Source organism: Balaenoptera ricei, chromosome 11 (genome assembly GCF_028023285.1).
Source record: "Balaenoptera ricei isolate mBalRic1 chromosome 11, mBalRic1.hap2, whole genome shotgun sequence".
In the NCBI taxonomy this organism is placed as follows: domain Eukaryota; kingdom Metazoa; phylum Chordata; class Mammalia; order Artiodactyla; family Balaenopteridae; genus Balaenoptera; species Balaenoptera ricei.
Genome location: NC_082649.1, coordinates 53,392,065 through 53,407,958, shown reverse-complemented (window position 1 = coordinate 53,407,958; position 15,894 = coordinate 53,392,065). Strand labels below are relative to the sequence as shown.

The 15,894-nt window shown below is 44.4% G+C and overlaps 1 protein-coding gene and 1 non-coding gene across 3 annotated transcripts in view; one reads left to right on the top strand and one right to left on the bottom strand.

The window, feature by feature from the left end:
• The window catches only part of OSBPL10 (oxysterol binding protein like 10), a 377,400-nt gene that overhangs the window by 162,068 nt on the left and 199,438 nt on the right, over positions 1-15,894 (top strand). For both annotated transcript variants that reach the window (XM_059939069.1, XM_059939068.1), the window contains exon 2: positions 12,029-12,204. In XM_059939069.1, coding sequence (XP_059795052.1) covers positions 12,159-12,204 — 46 coding nt within the window. In that variant the 5' untranslated portion in view covers positions 12,029-12,158. The remainder of the gene's footprint in view (positions 1-12,028; positions 12,205-15,894) is intronic.
• Positions 13,329-13,401, bottom strand: TRNAW-CCA (transfer RNA tryptophan (anticodon CCA)). Its single transcript has one exon. It is a non-coding gene; the product is annotated as a tRNA-Trp (tRNA).

Sequence of the window (15,894 nt, the reverse complement as noted above, 5' to 3'; positions counted from 1 at the left end):
TTAATACTCTTCCCATCCTCAGCCCCAGACAGCCACTCATCTGCATTTTGTCTCTATAAATTTCCCTTCTCTGGACACTTCATATAAATGAAATCATACAATATATAATCTTTTTGCATCTGGTTTCTTCCATGTAGCATCATATTTCTGAGGTCCACCCATGTAGCATGTATCAGTACTGTGTTCTTTTTATTGCTAAATAGTATTCCATTGTATGGATGTAACACAATTTGTTTATCCATTCACCAGTTCATGGACATTTTGTCTTGAGAAATGAGACTCAGCACAGCTATAGTCATACGTTTATTTTTGTAAATATTTTATTGTCTGTTGGCACCATTTTTCCAAGCCCCCATCAGATCAGGGACCTTGTTGCCCCCCCCCAATATATTTTTAACATTTAGCATATAGTGCCTAGCAAGGTTGGTACTCAGTTAAAAAAATTTTTTTTTAAAGAAACGAGGGAATTCTTGGAAATAAAACTTAGTTTTGGAACCAAAGCTAAATTCTTTAAAAATAGCTGGGCTTATGTAGATTTTCTTTTGTTTAACCATAGAATGAGTAAATGTATCCACAATGCTTTATCCATATCACAGAACATGGTACAGCTGACCACACTGAGAACCTTGCCAAATAATATTGCCATGGCACCTCCAAAAAAGAGCAAACACTGGCTCGTGTTTTAAGTTCTGTCTTGTTGGCTTTGTAGTCAATTAACTAAAGTGCTGTTGCTGATACAATGCAATATGAGCATTGGATCCGACTCACTGTCTGCATTCAGAAATGCGATGTGGACTTTTGGAAGTTCTTGTTTTATAACCAGGCAGACCTTGAGGCACAGCGATGGTGGAATGGTTCCAAAGAGAATGAGCCAGCTTTGTGCTTTTGCAGATGTGGGCATCGAGGCTCAGAGTGGATAAGTACCGTGGCCAAGGTCACAAAAGTGAGAATTCAGTGCCTCTCAAAGCGTGGTCCTACCTACAGCATCAGCATCATCTGGGAACTTGCTAGAGTTCTCTGGCTCTACCCAGACCTCCTGAATCTGGTGGGGGGGGGGGGCGCACAGGAACTTGTGTCTTAACAAGCTTCCAGGTGATTCCGATACAGCAAATGTTTGAAAACCACAGGTCTAGTCAGGCCTCTTGCTGCCAGATCACACCTCTTTCCTATGTGCTGTGTAACCCAAAGGGAGAAATTAAGGACGCTCTGATCCAGGGAGAGTGGGGCTTAGGGCCTGACTCAGTTGGATATTTGGGGCAGAATAGCTGAGCCTAGGGGCCTGCTTCTGATCCTAACTGCTTCCCTGGTCTCCACAGGCCAGCTTCCCATCTCTCTTCAGTTTGGTGGGTACCAGGCCTGGGCTGCCCACTCGTCTTTGTCCCGGGGCTTCAGCCAGTATCAGAATCCTTTTCCCTGTGACTTGATGTATATGTTGAAGCTTTTAGTGATAGGCAGAGACTTGATTCAAGACTCGGCCCATCTCAAGGATTCCCAGGTAAGTTCCATGTGTTGTTGATGGCAAGAATGAAAATGAATTGTGAGCGTTAAGATGGGTCTCGATATTTTACAGTTTAGTTAAAGTTGTAGTTGAAGTTCTTACCTAATGTCCTTGGAAACCTAAGCGTTAATAGGAGTTCAGAAGGTGACGGGGCAATATTCTGAGAGCCTGTACTAACTTGTGTTAGAAAGCTCTCAGTTCTTGCTCCTGGTATTAGATCACTTGGTCTTTAAAAGCAGATGGAGTCTCATGATAGATCAAATCCAAGCGCAGTACATCAAATCTTGTGTTAAGAGTTCACTGTGACTTATGCTGGTCCTTTGTCAGGTGAAGGTGGTTCCCGAGGCAGCAGCCACTTGGGCTGGTGGCCCTTAATCTTCAGGTGCTTCACTTGGGCTGGTCCTGGGGCTGCTCTGCGCAGGTGGGCACCTACATGATGCTAGTTGATGATCCTATTATACAGGAACTCCAGGCCTGGTGAAGAAACTCCCAGAAGGAAGGCAAGGACAAAGTAACTTTTCTTTAAATCTTTCTCAAAAATAACTTTTTGTTATTTTTGTAACAAAAATAACTTTCGTAACTTTTCTTTATATCTTTTCTTTAAATCTTTCTCAAAAATACTTCCAACGTAACAGAGCCAAGATACCTACTGCCTGAGCTGTGGTGATTTAGGAGCAGGGCTTTGGCTCTTTCAGACCAAGACAAAATGAGGTCAGCTCACACTTAAATAATATATTCCGCTTGGTTGCATGGGCCCATAGTGCTGAGATGTTTGCTGAATGAGTGCTTAGGGGTAAAAGCTTGAACGACCAGAGAAAAAACAGGGTGTGAGTAACACTCGAAGGTTTTATCCTGACTCGATTTTGCACTGGTTTTTCTACTTGGATGATCTAGGCAGACTTTGAAACTCATTTTCCTGATTTCCTGATCTCAGCCACAAAGATCCTGATTCTCTAAGTATGGGCTGGGAGTCAGGAATCCACATTTTTAACAAGCTTCCAGGCTGATTCAGAAGCAGGAGGAAGTAACCCAAACTGTAAAAAAACATTCTTTTTAGAAGGCAAGACACTTCAGTATTCTTTTTTAAAACTCTGCTTTACTGATTGTCTTTTAATTTTATTTATGGATTATTTTTAGCTGGAGATTTTTTTAAATTTAGAAATATGTGTCAATACTTTTCTTTACGGTTTTGCAATCTCTTGTTATGGTGCCCTCCCCACCCTAACTGTTTAAAAATATCCACCCATATTTTCTCCTAATACTAATATATAATATAATTATATGTGACTATATTATTAAAACGAATACTATTAGTTTATTTTTTTAAAGTCTTTAACATGTCAGATGTTATTTTGCTATGAGGTGCAAACATTGTGCCCTATAAAATTTCTACTTTTAGATGTTTGATGTTTTTTTAGACAACATTTTGGAAAATGTTCCATGCACATCTAAAAAGAAGTTATATTTTTCCTTGGAGTATGTAATTCTTTGTAACATTTAAAATAAAACTTGGGAATATATTGTTTTGAATCTATATACCCCGTTTGTTTTCTGCATATCTGTCCAACTCTGGGTGAAAGGAGAATTCTAAAAATCTCCCAACCTGATTGTGTTTAATTTTTTTTTTCTTATCTGTCTGTCCGTTTTGACCCTATGTTTTTGCATCTTTGTAGTGAAAACGGTATTTTAATAAACACAGGGTATCTTAACAGTTTTGAGCCATGGCCTGTAAGGCTAGATTCCCTGGTTAAAGACTACCCCATAATTTCCTCTCTGTAAGATCTTGAGCGTGTTTTTTTTACCTTTCTGCGCTTGAAATTTTCACCTGTAGAAAGAGGTTATGGTCACATCTACTTCCTAGGACTGCTGGGAGGTGTAAATGAGATAATATGGCAGCACCCAATGCGTGACACATAGAAAGTGCTCTGAAAACATTAGCAATCATTTTTATCAGTGGTTCAGTTTATATATTTTTAAGACATCTGAAGACCAGCATAATGGTTCTGCTATAGACAGGCCATAGTACATGACGTTTTTCTGATATATTTGAGGTTGAACTTGTATTGCATGCCTGGATATTTTTAATAATGGCTTGAGTTATGTGACAGAGTATATTTATCCCTGAGTTGGTGATGTGCCTTAGGGTCCTCTGACAGTTTAGTACTTTCTGGAGTGTGTTGGAGTCTCTCACTTAGTGCTTTTGGTGGGTGGTGGTGGCAGTTGTGGAAGTCTCTGATGACAGGTTGAATAGTAGGGAGCTGAGAGATGCAAGCAGGCCTCTCTGCATTTCTCTCGCCATCGCCCCAATTTCATGTGTTGAGAGGATTCCAGACTTTAACACTTGGCTGGGATCCAGGTTGCCTGCAGGTGCTGGGCCTTGGAACCTTGTTGTGAGGTTTTGATGCCTGGATCCATCGTCTATCCTCTCCAGGAAGTTTGGTTATCATGAGAGAAATTCTGGAAGATCTATCCTTCTTTCTCAAGCCAGAAACTCTAAGGGTTTTGAGTGTGAACCCTTCTGAGGTCAGGAGACCACAGTGACCAAGGTGTCCTAGGCCCACCTGGAGAGGCAGAGACACCCTCTTACATGAGACAGGCAGCTCCACGGAAGTAACTCTGGGGAGAACTTTGATACATTCATTTCTGAAGATGAGAGAGAGTGTTCAATCAATGATCGGCAGCTGATAGTCCTTTTGAAGACTTCAGGTTAACTTAGGTAAATACACCCACAATTTGAAATCCTCCTTCCCTTCACAAGTGAGTATGCTTTGCTTTGCTGATTTTCCTTGAGTTTTTATTTTCTATAAGCAATAGGTTGGAAGTTTTAGAAACGTGGTGATACTAGATCTCAGAAATGGTGCTATTTCGGGTGGTTGTGGGCAAGAGGGAATTGGAAGGCAGGTGAAACCTGGAAAAATGGGTGTGTAGTGCCTGCACCGGGCAAGGCCTCCCTGGTACTGTGGGGAGAGGAGGACGCCCAAGGCCAGGAGGACGCCCAAGGCCGGCAGGACCAAGCCGCTGCCATTTTGGTGTGTTGCTGGGATTCTGGAAGAGTTAGGCAGTCAGTCACCCAACCCAGAGAAGGGTCTTTAGCTGAAGAACAAAGGTCACTGTTGTCATGGTCAGGACAAAGCACAGGTGGCCTCCAGCAGGACCTTCTCAGAAGACAGAGGGCCTGGCATATGCAGATTTCTTCAGAAATTATGAATCCGTGAAAGAGTTTGAGGCGGTGAAGAAGGCTGGCATCTTTCAGAGTGCAAAGTGATTTTGGAATGTAAAGAATTTGTTTGGGTTGAGTTCCATGGAAGTTTGTCACTGAGCTGTGTTCCTGAACTATGAAGTGTGAATATTTGGACTAAAGAATAGCTTCTCTTTTTTTAAAAAATATCTTTATTGGAGTATAATCGCTTTACAATGGTGTGTTAGTTTCTGCTTTATAACAGAGTGAATCAGCTATACATATACATATATCCCCATATCTCCTCCCTCTTGCATCTCCCTCCCACCCTCCCTATCCCACCCCTCTAGGTGGTCACAAAGCACCGAGCTGATCTCCCTGTGCCATGTGGCTGCTTCCCACTAGCTAGCTATTTTACATTTGGTAGTGTATATATGTCCATGCCACTCTCTCACTTCGTCCCAGCTTACCCTTCCCCCTCCCCATATCCTCAAGTCCATTCTCTAGTAGGTCTGTGTCTTTATTCCCGTCTTGACCCTAGGTTCTTCATGACCTTTTTTTTTTTTTCTTAGATTCCATATATATGTGTTAGCATACGGTATTTGTTTTTCTCTTTCTGACTTACTTCACTCTGTATGACAGTCTCTAGGTCCATCCACCTCACTACAAATAACTCAATTTCGTTTCTTTTTATGGCTGAGTAATATTCCATTGTATATATGTGCCACATCTTTATCCATTCATCTGTCAGTGGACACTTAGGTTGCTTCCATGTCCTGGCTATTGTAAATAGAGCTGCAGTGAACATTGTGGTACATGACTCTTTCTGAATTATGGTTTTCTCAGGGTATATGCCCAGTAGTGGGATTGCTGGGTCGTATGGTAGTTTTATTTTTAGTTTTTTAAGGAACCTCCATACTGTTCTCCATAGTGGCTGTATCAGTTTACATTCCCACCAAGAATAGCTTCTCTTGATAAATAGTTAATAAATACTGTGGGGGCGGGGGGGAAAGAAGAAAGAAAATAGAGGGCCTGGGAAGGTGAGGCAGATCCCAACAGGAAAGACGCCTGCGTGAGCTGGGGGCTTGGTCCGCTTTCGCGTGTGAAGGGTGGTGGACGGGGCCTCGTGCCTGGCGTGGAGCGAGCAGCGGAGCCCCACGGAGAATGGGAGGGGTCCTGACCCCCTCCTGGAAGTAGTACCGTGGGTATGAAAGGTGTCTGCTCAGGCATCATGGGCCTGGCCATCACCTCCCTTCTCAAGCCCTTTCCTCTTGCTTTAATTTTCACTTTTAAGTTTAGATGAAATGATTTAGCTTTTTGTCAGCAGCAGCCTGTCTGGCAAAGTTCCTGTTCGAAAGATTTTTTTTTTTCACTGCATTTTTTTCCTCTTTGTAACCCTCTTGTAGTTTGCTTGTACCTTCTGCTTCTTGGCATTAATGAACTGGTTCCCCCCTGTTCCTCCCCCCATCCCCCCAATTCCTTCCCTTTATTTTTCTGCTCCTGACTGGATGCTAATGGCCATTGGTGTGCTCCACCTTCTCAAAGTAAGTATGTCTGGTTTTCAACTTCTAGATCCTGAAGTTGAACCTTCATGAAACTATCTCAGGCAGGTGGGGGTGGGAATTAAAAGGCTACAGGTGTTGACAAATGACCATCAGCGATGCAAGGCTTGGAGAGCAGTGATGGGTAAGGGCAGCTACTTCGTGTGTAGGCCTGCTCAAGTGAGCGTGAATGTGTATGCGCGTGTGAGTGCATGTGCATGCAGGTGTGTCTGCGTCTGTGCACGTGCTCACGTGTTGTTTTCGAAGCAGTGGCCTGTCCTCAGCCCTTCTGAGGCAGGCCTGCCACTCGCCGCGGGTCCCAGCTTTGGGACGGGGTGAGGCTGCCACCCCGAAGCTGACCTGATCGGGACTGATGGCTCTTTTCATGGGTTGGTTTGATGTCTCCCCTCTTTCTCTCTCAGCACCCTCTTTGGTCTGTTAACGTAGTCCATAAAATATGTTCCCTCCGTATACAGTTAAGTTCACCTGCACATTGGTCAAGTTGCAAACTAAAGCTCGAGATGCTAATTAGAAAAGAGCCCATTAGGAATTAGGTTCGTCTTATTCATTTCTCCAGAGGGGAAAACCTTAAAGAATGTTTCAGGATTTTATCTGGCGTTTGCACCTCATTTAATGAAACCTCATCCAGAAATACGGTTAACTTTTCCATTTAGAATGAAAGCTATGAGTTTCAGATACAGCAGCAAGCTTCAAACAGCAGTGCCTGACAGAGCCCTGACCCTGCGGGAAACCAAATATAATTTCTTACCTCCCAGGGGGTGTGACCCACAGGCAATGCCCTTCTTAGTGCCACCTGCATGTGACAGAATCTAAATCAACTTTCAAAGACCATCCTGAAAGAACACTTTATGTTTAGTCTGTTGTCATTTTTAATCAGATATTCTCCTTTCACTCCCTTCCAAATAGGATCGAATTTTTAACTGTCTTTAGGAAAGGAGTAAATTATTGATGACCTTGCTTAGTGCACATGATTCAAACCTGTGCATTTGCATTAAAGCTATTTTAGGAAGCAGTGGAAATAAGTTTTTTTTCTGCCTGAGGCAGGGGGTTAGAATTAAGATGTCATTTTGAAATAGGTAATGTGACAAATCATTAACGTGTTCCTGTATTCTGCATAATGTGACCTCAACTGGTTATTCCGTCATCCTTATTGAAAAACCCCCCCAGTATTCAGTTCATTTCTTGGTACCAGCTTCTTAACCACGTCCTTTGCGAATATATGGTTGGTCTGAGCAGGATGCGTTTGTGAAGCCGCTTCTGGGAGCGGGGAAGGCTGATGGGGGCCCGGTTGATGAGTGGGCAGAGCAGAAAGGGGAGAGGTGTTTCAGCCCTTTCTCCATTCCAGCCAACGGCACAGGGTGGATGGGGGGCGGGCAGGGGAGTTGAGAGCAACTTGCTCTTGCCTTTTCCTTGAAGCCTGTTCAGGTTATGCGCTACCTTTCCTGCTTCCTGCTGTGTAAAGGAGGCATGTTTATGGATGGGGGGACACTGCTGCTCTGCCAGAGCGGTTTGGGGGGGTGCAGGGGCTGCTGGAGACACAGAATGCTGTAGTCGGCGCCGAGGTTCCTTCCCTACACTTGTACGGACTATTGCTCTTCATGCTGTGATTTGCCAGGAGCCGTGTCTGCCCAGCTGCAGTCACCGTGACATTAAGTATAGGTCACGTGGAAAACATTTGCTCTTTTTTTAAATAGATCTTTATTGGAGTATAATTGCTTCACAATACTGTGTTAGTTTTTGTTGCACAACAAAGTGAATCAGCCATATGCATACACATGTCCCCATATCCCCTCCCTCTTGAGGCTCCCTCCCACCCTCCCTGTCCCACCCCTCTAGGTCATTGCAAAGCACCGAACTGATCTCCCTGTGCTATGCGGCTGCTTCCCACCAGCCAACTATTTTACATTCGGTAGTGTGCATATGTCGTTGCTACTCTCACTTCGCCCCAGCTTTGCCCTCCCACCCTATGTCCTCAAGTCCGTTTTCTATGTCTACCTCTTTATTTCTGCCCTACAACTAGGTTCATCAGTACCACTTTTTTTTTTTTTTAGATTCCATATATATGTGTTAGCATACAGTATTTGTTTTTCTCTTTCTGACTTAACTTCACTCTGTATGACAGACTCTAGGTCCATCCACCTCACTACATATAACTCAATTTCGTGAGAACATTTACTCTTCTTTTTTTTAAACTTTTTTATTTATTTATCTATTTATTTTATTTTTGGCTGCGTTGGGTCCTCGTTGCTGTGCGCGGGCTTTCTCTAGTTGTGGCGAGCGGGGGCTACTCTTTGTGGTGCGCGGGCTTCTCATTGCGGTGGCTTCTCTTGTTGCGGAGCACGGGCTCTAGGCACGTGGGCTTCAGTAGTTGTGGCACGTGGGCTCAGTAGTTGTGGCTCGCGGGCTCTAGAGCGCAGGCTCAGTAGTTGTGGCTCACAGGCTTAGTTGCTCCACGGCATGTGGGATCTTCCCAGAGCAGGGCTTGAACCCTTGTCCCCGCATTGGCAGGCAGATTCTTAACCACTGCGCCACCAGGGAAGCCCAGAACATTTACTCTTAAAGAGAAGGGCAGGGTCAGCATTTGAATAATGTGACCACTGGCGGCTCAGAAATCACCCCAGCTCTTCTCTCGTTGATGGAATTTGGTCTTCACATCACAGAAAGGAGGAGAGGAGCACATTTCAAGTAGAAGGACGTAAAAATAGACATTTAAAAAAGATTTTTTGTGAATTTCTCAGGCCGGCTTCTTTAACTGATTTTAGTGGCCTAATAAGCAGAAGCTTCTTTCTCATCCATGTAGAAATGAGGTGACTCTCTTCCAGGTGGTAATTCGGGGATCCAGGCTGCTTCCCTCTTATGTCTTTGCCACACCCGTTGTGGATCCCGAGTTGCCTTGCAGGGTGTCTCCATTCCAGTCTGTGTGTGTGTGTGTGTGTGTGTGTGCGCGTGTGCATGCGTCTCTCTGTCTGTCTGTATGTTACAGGCCTGGCTCGCATTTCTTCTGCTCACATTCTGTTGGCTACAGCTCAGTCAAATGGCCACACGTCCTTACGAGGAAAGCTGGGAAATGTATTCGGCTTGTGTCTCCTGGAAATGGAGGGCAGGGATTTGGTGATGAGCTGTTAGTTTAGGCCAGTGCTTCTCAAATTTGAGCTGCATCAGAATCACCTGGAAGCTTCCTGGCCGCCCCACACCCCCACCCGTTTCTGCTTCAGCAGGTCTTGGGTGGGGCCCAAGAATTTACATTTCAAACAAGCTCCCAGGTGATGTTGATACTGCTGGGCGAGGAACAGCACTTTGAATAGTCCTGGTCCAGGAGTACATTTTTGTGTCTTGATTTATCCATGCTAATCGTGGATACCAGAAGTATATCCTTATTATTGTGACTCGAGAGATAGGGAAGGAGAGGGGTAAAAAAGATAAATAGCCTTGGCCAGGACATTTGGAATGTTACAAATAATTAATGTTTCTTAGAGGAATTGGAGTTTTGGAGGGTTGAGACCTGGGTCGACAGGTGTGCCTGCTCTGCAGGATGGGGATGAGGTGGGACCTCTGTGGCCAGGCAAAGGTGCTTTCAGCTCGGCTAGCTCTGTTGGAATGGGAAGCTTTGGAGAATCAAGTACCTAAGTGGGTACAGGAGAGGTGACGCGGAGCAAGTGACAAGGGGGGACTTGCGTGAGACTCGAAGGAGAGTTTGTGAGTGCTGGACTGAACCAGGTGTGGATTTGGACACAGACAAGTGGGACTTAGATTTTGAGTCTTAGTGCCTGTAAAATGGGGAATAATGATGGCTGTCTGTTGGTTACTATGAGAATCAATTAGGTCGGAAGTTTGTAAACTTTCTTGGTTCGTGGTGCTTAGAGGTTAAAAAAAATCCTACAGTTTCATTTATTATGAAAGCAGTCAGCTTTTTTTTTTTTATTATGAAAGCAGTCAGCTCCAAACAACTTCATGTACATTGATGTCCTAACAACTCAGTGGCCGTTTGAAAAAATAATAAACATAAATGTTTATGTTTCTACGTTATGAGTATGTTTCTACATTAAATAACTGCAATTACTTGTTGATGGACTGTGTGTGCCTGCGGATTCTGCACAGCTTCTCTCTCAAACCTTGGGATCTTGTTGGCATCGCTGCCCACTTCCTATTCCCTGTCGATGTTTCCTTGTTAACCCAGCAACTGCTGAAAAGCCAGCTTTGCAAAGATACTATGTCTTTGAAAGGAATGCAGTGCAACTAGTATCGAAACTGTGAAAACTGCCTGAGTTGTTTGTATGCTTCATATCTGACCGATGTTGAGCATCACTCTGTATCCCTCAAAAGTGTGACATATTTTCCAGTGCCTCTGCAAGTTCACAGTGGTGACCCAGCTGCTTTGGTGCACGGATTGAAAAGGGTGGAATTCGGTAGTTTTTTCCCTTTCATTCATTCACTGAATAAATATTAACTGAGTATCAGCGAGGTGTCAGGCACTGTCCGCCTCCGAACAGCGTAGAGTCTGGGGGGAACCAGACACTGAATGGGATAATCCTGCAAATGTAGACTCCCGATGAGGCCAGGGCCATGAGGGGTGAGTTCAAAGTGAGAGCTTGTGGGAGGAAGATTTGACCTGGTCAGGAGACGCTTTCTCAAGTTGGTGGCACCTGAGTTGTTCCTGAAGTTACCATCCAGTAAATAGGGGGAGGGAACCATGTTCTAGCCACAGGGGTGGCAAGTATATCTCAAGCTGATGAAGAACTTGCTTCCTCCCACCCCCCAATTGCGCCGTGGTTGATTTGGGACTGGTATTGTGGCTTGTGTGTGCCATGTGTGTCAGACAATGTCTGGACTCTTTCTTTAACGAGACAAACCCACTGACTGTCCAGTTGGATGCTGATGCGAAGCCCAATTGTGGGAAGAGTTTCGATGTCATGGATTGGTAACAATCTGTAGACCATCACTTCGAGTAACTGCTCCAGGTGGGGGAAACAGCATGAGCAAAGTGGTGGAAGGCAGCTGGGTGAGCCAGCATGGGTGGAGCAGAAAGTGAGAGGCTGGGAGAGTCATCAGGGGCTGTGGTGAGCCTCTGGGTCCCAGGGGGCATGTGGGTCTCACATGAAGACAACTCGTCCTGGTGGAGAAGGGGAAGTTGTCTTGATTGCTTCCTGGTGATAGATGGTAACTATAAACAGGCCAGGTACTCGGCTACCAAGATTTGTTTGAGTGATTTAGGCAACTAGCAGTTTCCCTGTTTTCACCCTGAATGTAGACTCCAGTGGCATTACAGCCTCCCAGAGCTGAGGGAATTCTTGTCCCTTTGTGTGAAAAGTGATCCATGGAAGGGCCCGCTGGAGGGTGCCCAGGGGGCTGTGTGAGCACCTCCAGTTCCTGCATTGACCAGCTCTGGGGCTCAGGCCCCGTACAGTGCCCAGGCGGTTGGCTGGAGTCCGGCCCAGCTTGCTGCTTCTGGGGTGTGAATTTCAGCTGTTCCTGTGAAGTCACGTGGAGCCTGTTACCAGAGTCTGTGTCCCAGTGCTTCCCTCTTCTTTACCATTCTGAGGCTTACGTATGAATGGGCATTGCACCGAGCCCAGAATGGGCCTGGCCCTTGCCCCAGGGGCCATGACAAGTTCTGCTTTGACTTAAGAATTGGGTGCTCTCTCCCTACACGTGGATGACTTGTGTGGGGCCTGGCAGGGACGTTTAGCTTCCAACATCCTGGATTGGGAGCCTTGATGTCAATTTAAGGATTATGTTCTTTTTCTTCTTTGCTTGGAGAGAAAACTGATGCACTGTGGTTTCTCCACACAGGTACTTTGTGCTGGATTTTGAGGCTGGTATCCTGCAGTATTTTGTGAACGAGCAAAGCAAACACCAGAAGCCTCGAGGGGCCCTGTCTCTGTCCGGCGCCATCGTGTCCCTGAGTGACGAAGCGCCCCATATGCTGGTCGTGTACTCTGCCAACGGGGAGATGTACAAACTGAGAGGTACGTTCTTCTCCCGGGAACTTTTCAGACGGGCCTCCTGGGTTCACAGTTACCATGGTGATGGGTCTCTTGTTTTTTGATTTTTAAAAAAATCACCTTTAACAATTTGCCGGGTTTGCGGACTCTGGTGACAGATGCTGCTTTTCCTACCCCTGGGGTGGGGAGAGGAGCTGACATTAGGAAGTGTTTGTCCTAATTAACTGAGCAATTAAGGACGAAGGAAAGGTGAGTGATCGCAAACCTGGCTGAGCCTTAGGACTTGGGCAGATTTTTCATATTAGCTCAGTATATATTTTCTTGGACCGTATACCGTGAATCTTTCCTCCAATGCCCGTGGGGCTGTGATCTGAGGACAGGTCAAGCCTTTTAAGGGTCATGGTGTCCTCTGCTCAAAGTTTCTCTAGAACCAGCTCTTAGTAAAGGCCCCTTCACTTGTACTTTATTTAACCCGTTGTGGCCCTAGAGCCTGGTGAAAAGCCAACTGGTGTTATGTCCTGTAGTCCACTTGCTCCCCTTCTCTTTGCTTCTGGAAAGCTGAGGTCTGCTAAGCATTCTCGTCAGGTCTCGGGGGAGCCCAGCATTTGGCTGGAACTGTAGGTCTTGTCGCCCCCGAGGCATATCCACCTCGCAGGTTTTCTGATGGGCCAGACTTGTCTGCAGCGATGTGATTTGATTGCTAGATCATTCTTCCAGCATTCTGTCATGGGCACATTGCCGGAAAAATTGTCAGTCTTTTTCTAACAAAATAACAAAACCAAACCCCAAATGCACATGTTTGCACGCATGTGCATGTACACACACACCAGAGTCAGTGTTATTAAGGTCTGAGGAAAGTAGTGTGTATTAAGTGTTCGGCGGTGGTAATTCTGCCTCTTATATCACATTTTTCTTTGCCCAAGGAAGGGCCACGTGCAAAGAAGAGGCCCCTCGTTATCTCTCCTTGATGCCAGGGGCTGACAGTGGTGGGTCAGCCTCCGCAAAGCCAGACTGAGGGCCTCGATTCCCCAGCTCAGAGCTCAGTGTTTGCTGACCTTCCTCCAAGCTTTGCTACCCAGAGGTGGGCTAAGCTGAGGTTCCTTTATGTTTTATTTTTCGGCCACGCTGTGCAGCTTGTGGGATCTTAGTTCCCCAACCAGGGATTGAACCTGGGCCTCTGGCTTTGGAAGTGCAGAGTCCTAACCACTGGACCACCAGGGAATTTCCTGAGGTTCTTTTATTTTTTTTAAAAATATATTTATTTATTTATTTATCTTTTAATTTTTGGCTGCGTTGGGTCTTCGTTGCTGCGTGCAGGCTTTCTCGAGTTGCGGTGAGCCAGGGCTACTCTTCGTTGCAGTGCGCAGGCTTCTCATTGCGGTGGCCTCTCTTGTTGCGGAGCACGGGCTGTAGGCGCACGGGCTTTAGTAGTTGTGGCACGTGGGCTCAGTAGTTGTGGCTCGCGGGCTCTAGAGCGCAGGCTCAGTAGTTGTGGCGCACGGGCTTAGTTGCTCCGCGGCATGTGGGATCTTCCCGAGCCAGGGCTCAAACCTGTGTCCCTTGCATTGGCAGGCGGATTCTTAACCACTGCGCCACCAGGGAAGCCCCTGAGGTTCTTTTATTATCAATATACAAGTCATATCTCAGGATCTATAAAACAGTCCACAAACCTATGATATAAAAATGTCTATAGTTGAAGAAAGTTTTTTGTTTTTTGGGAACTGTGAGAAGATTCATGTTCTCTTTGGAGATTCATACAGTGTGTGTCCCAGATTTATATGGTCCTTGGTTTCTCTTTGCTCTTTATTGCTTAATAAATTGTCAGAGCAGAAACAATAGCAGGTGAAAAATTTAATGCCCCACCACCGCCTGTGGTTTCGTTTTCTTTTTTATTGAATTTTTGAACTTTATTTATTTTTTTATACAGCAGGTTCTTATTAGTTATCCATTTTGTACATATTAGTGTATACATGTCAGTCCCAATTGCCCAATTCATCACACCACCCTCATGCCCCCCTCCCGCTTTCCCCCCTTGGTGTCCATACGTTTGTTCTCTACACCTGTGTCTCTATTTCTACCTTGCAAACCCGTTCACCTGTACCATTTTTCAAGGTTCCACATATATGCGTTAATATATGATATTTGTTTTTCTCTTTCTGACTTACTTCACTCTATATGACAGTCTCTACAAATGACCCAATTTCGTTCCTTTTTGTGGCTGAGTAATATTCCATTGTATATATCTATCACAAGTTCTTTATCCATTCGTCTGCCTATGGTCATTCAGGTGGCTTCCATTACCTGGCTATTGTAAATAGTGCTGCAATGAACATTGGGGTGCATGTGTCTTTTTGAATTATGGTTTTCTCTGGGTATATGCCCAGTAGTGGGATTGCTGGATCATATGGTAATTCTATTTTTAGTTTTTCAAGGAACCTCCATACTATTCTCCATAGTGACTGTATCAGTTTACATTCCCACCAACAGTGCAAGAGGGTTCCCTTTTCTCCACACCCTCTCCAGCATTTGTTGTTTGTAGATTTTCTGATGATGCCCATTCTAACTGGTGTGAGGTGATACCTCACTGTAGTTTTGATTTGCGTTTCTCTAATAATTAGTGATGTTGAGCAGCTTTTCATGTGCTTCTTGGCCATCTGTATGTCTTCTTTGGAGAAATGTCTGTTTAGGTCTTCTGCCCATTTTTTTGATTGGGTTGTTTGTTTTTTTAATATTGAGCTGCGTGAACTGTTTATATATTTTGGAGATTAATCCTTTGTCCGTTGATTTGTTTGCAAATATTTTCTCCCATTCTGAGGGTTGTCTTTTCGTCTTGTTTATGGTTTCCTTTGCTGTGCAAAAGTTTTTAAGTTTCATTAGGTCCCATTTGTTTATTTTTGTTTTTATTTCCATTACTCTAGGAGGTGAATCAAAAAATATCTTGCTGTGATTTATGTCAAAGAGTGTTCTTCCTATGTTTTCTTCTAAGAGTTTTATAGTGTCCAGTCTTACATTTAGGTCTCTAATCCATTTTGAGTTTATTTTTGTGTATGGTGTTAGGGAGTGTTCTAATTTCATTCTTTTACGTGTAGCTGTCCAGTATTCCTAGCACCACTTACTGAAGAGAATATCTTTTCTCCATTGTGTACCCTTGCCTCCTTTGTCATAGATTAGTTGACCATAGGTGCATGGGTTTATCTCTGGGCTTTCTCTCCTGTTCCATTGATATGTATTTCTGTTTTTGTGCCAGTACCATATTGTCTTGATTACTGTAGCTTTGTAGTATAGTCTGAAGTCAGGGAGTCTGATTCCTCCAGCTCCGTTTTTTTTGCTCAAGACTGCTTTGGCTATTTGGGGTCTTTTGTGTCTCCATACAAATTTTAAGATTTTTTTGTTCTAGTTATGTAAAAAATGCCATTGGTAATTTGATAGGGATTGCATTGAATCTGTAGATTGCTTTGGGTAGTATAGTCATTTTCACAATATTGATTCTTCCAATCCAAGAACATGGTATATCTCTCCATCTGTTGGTATCATCTTTAATTTCTTTCATCAGTGTCTTATAGTTTTCTGCATACAGGTCTTTTGTCTCCCTAGGTAAGTTTATTCCTAGGTATTTTATTCTTTTTGTTGCTATGGTAAATGAGAGTGTTTCCTTAATTTCTCTTTCAGAGTTTTCATCATTAGCATATAGGAATGCAAGAGATTTCTGTGCAT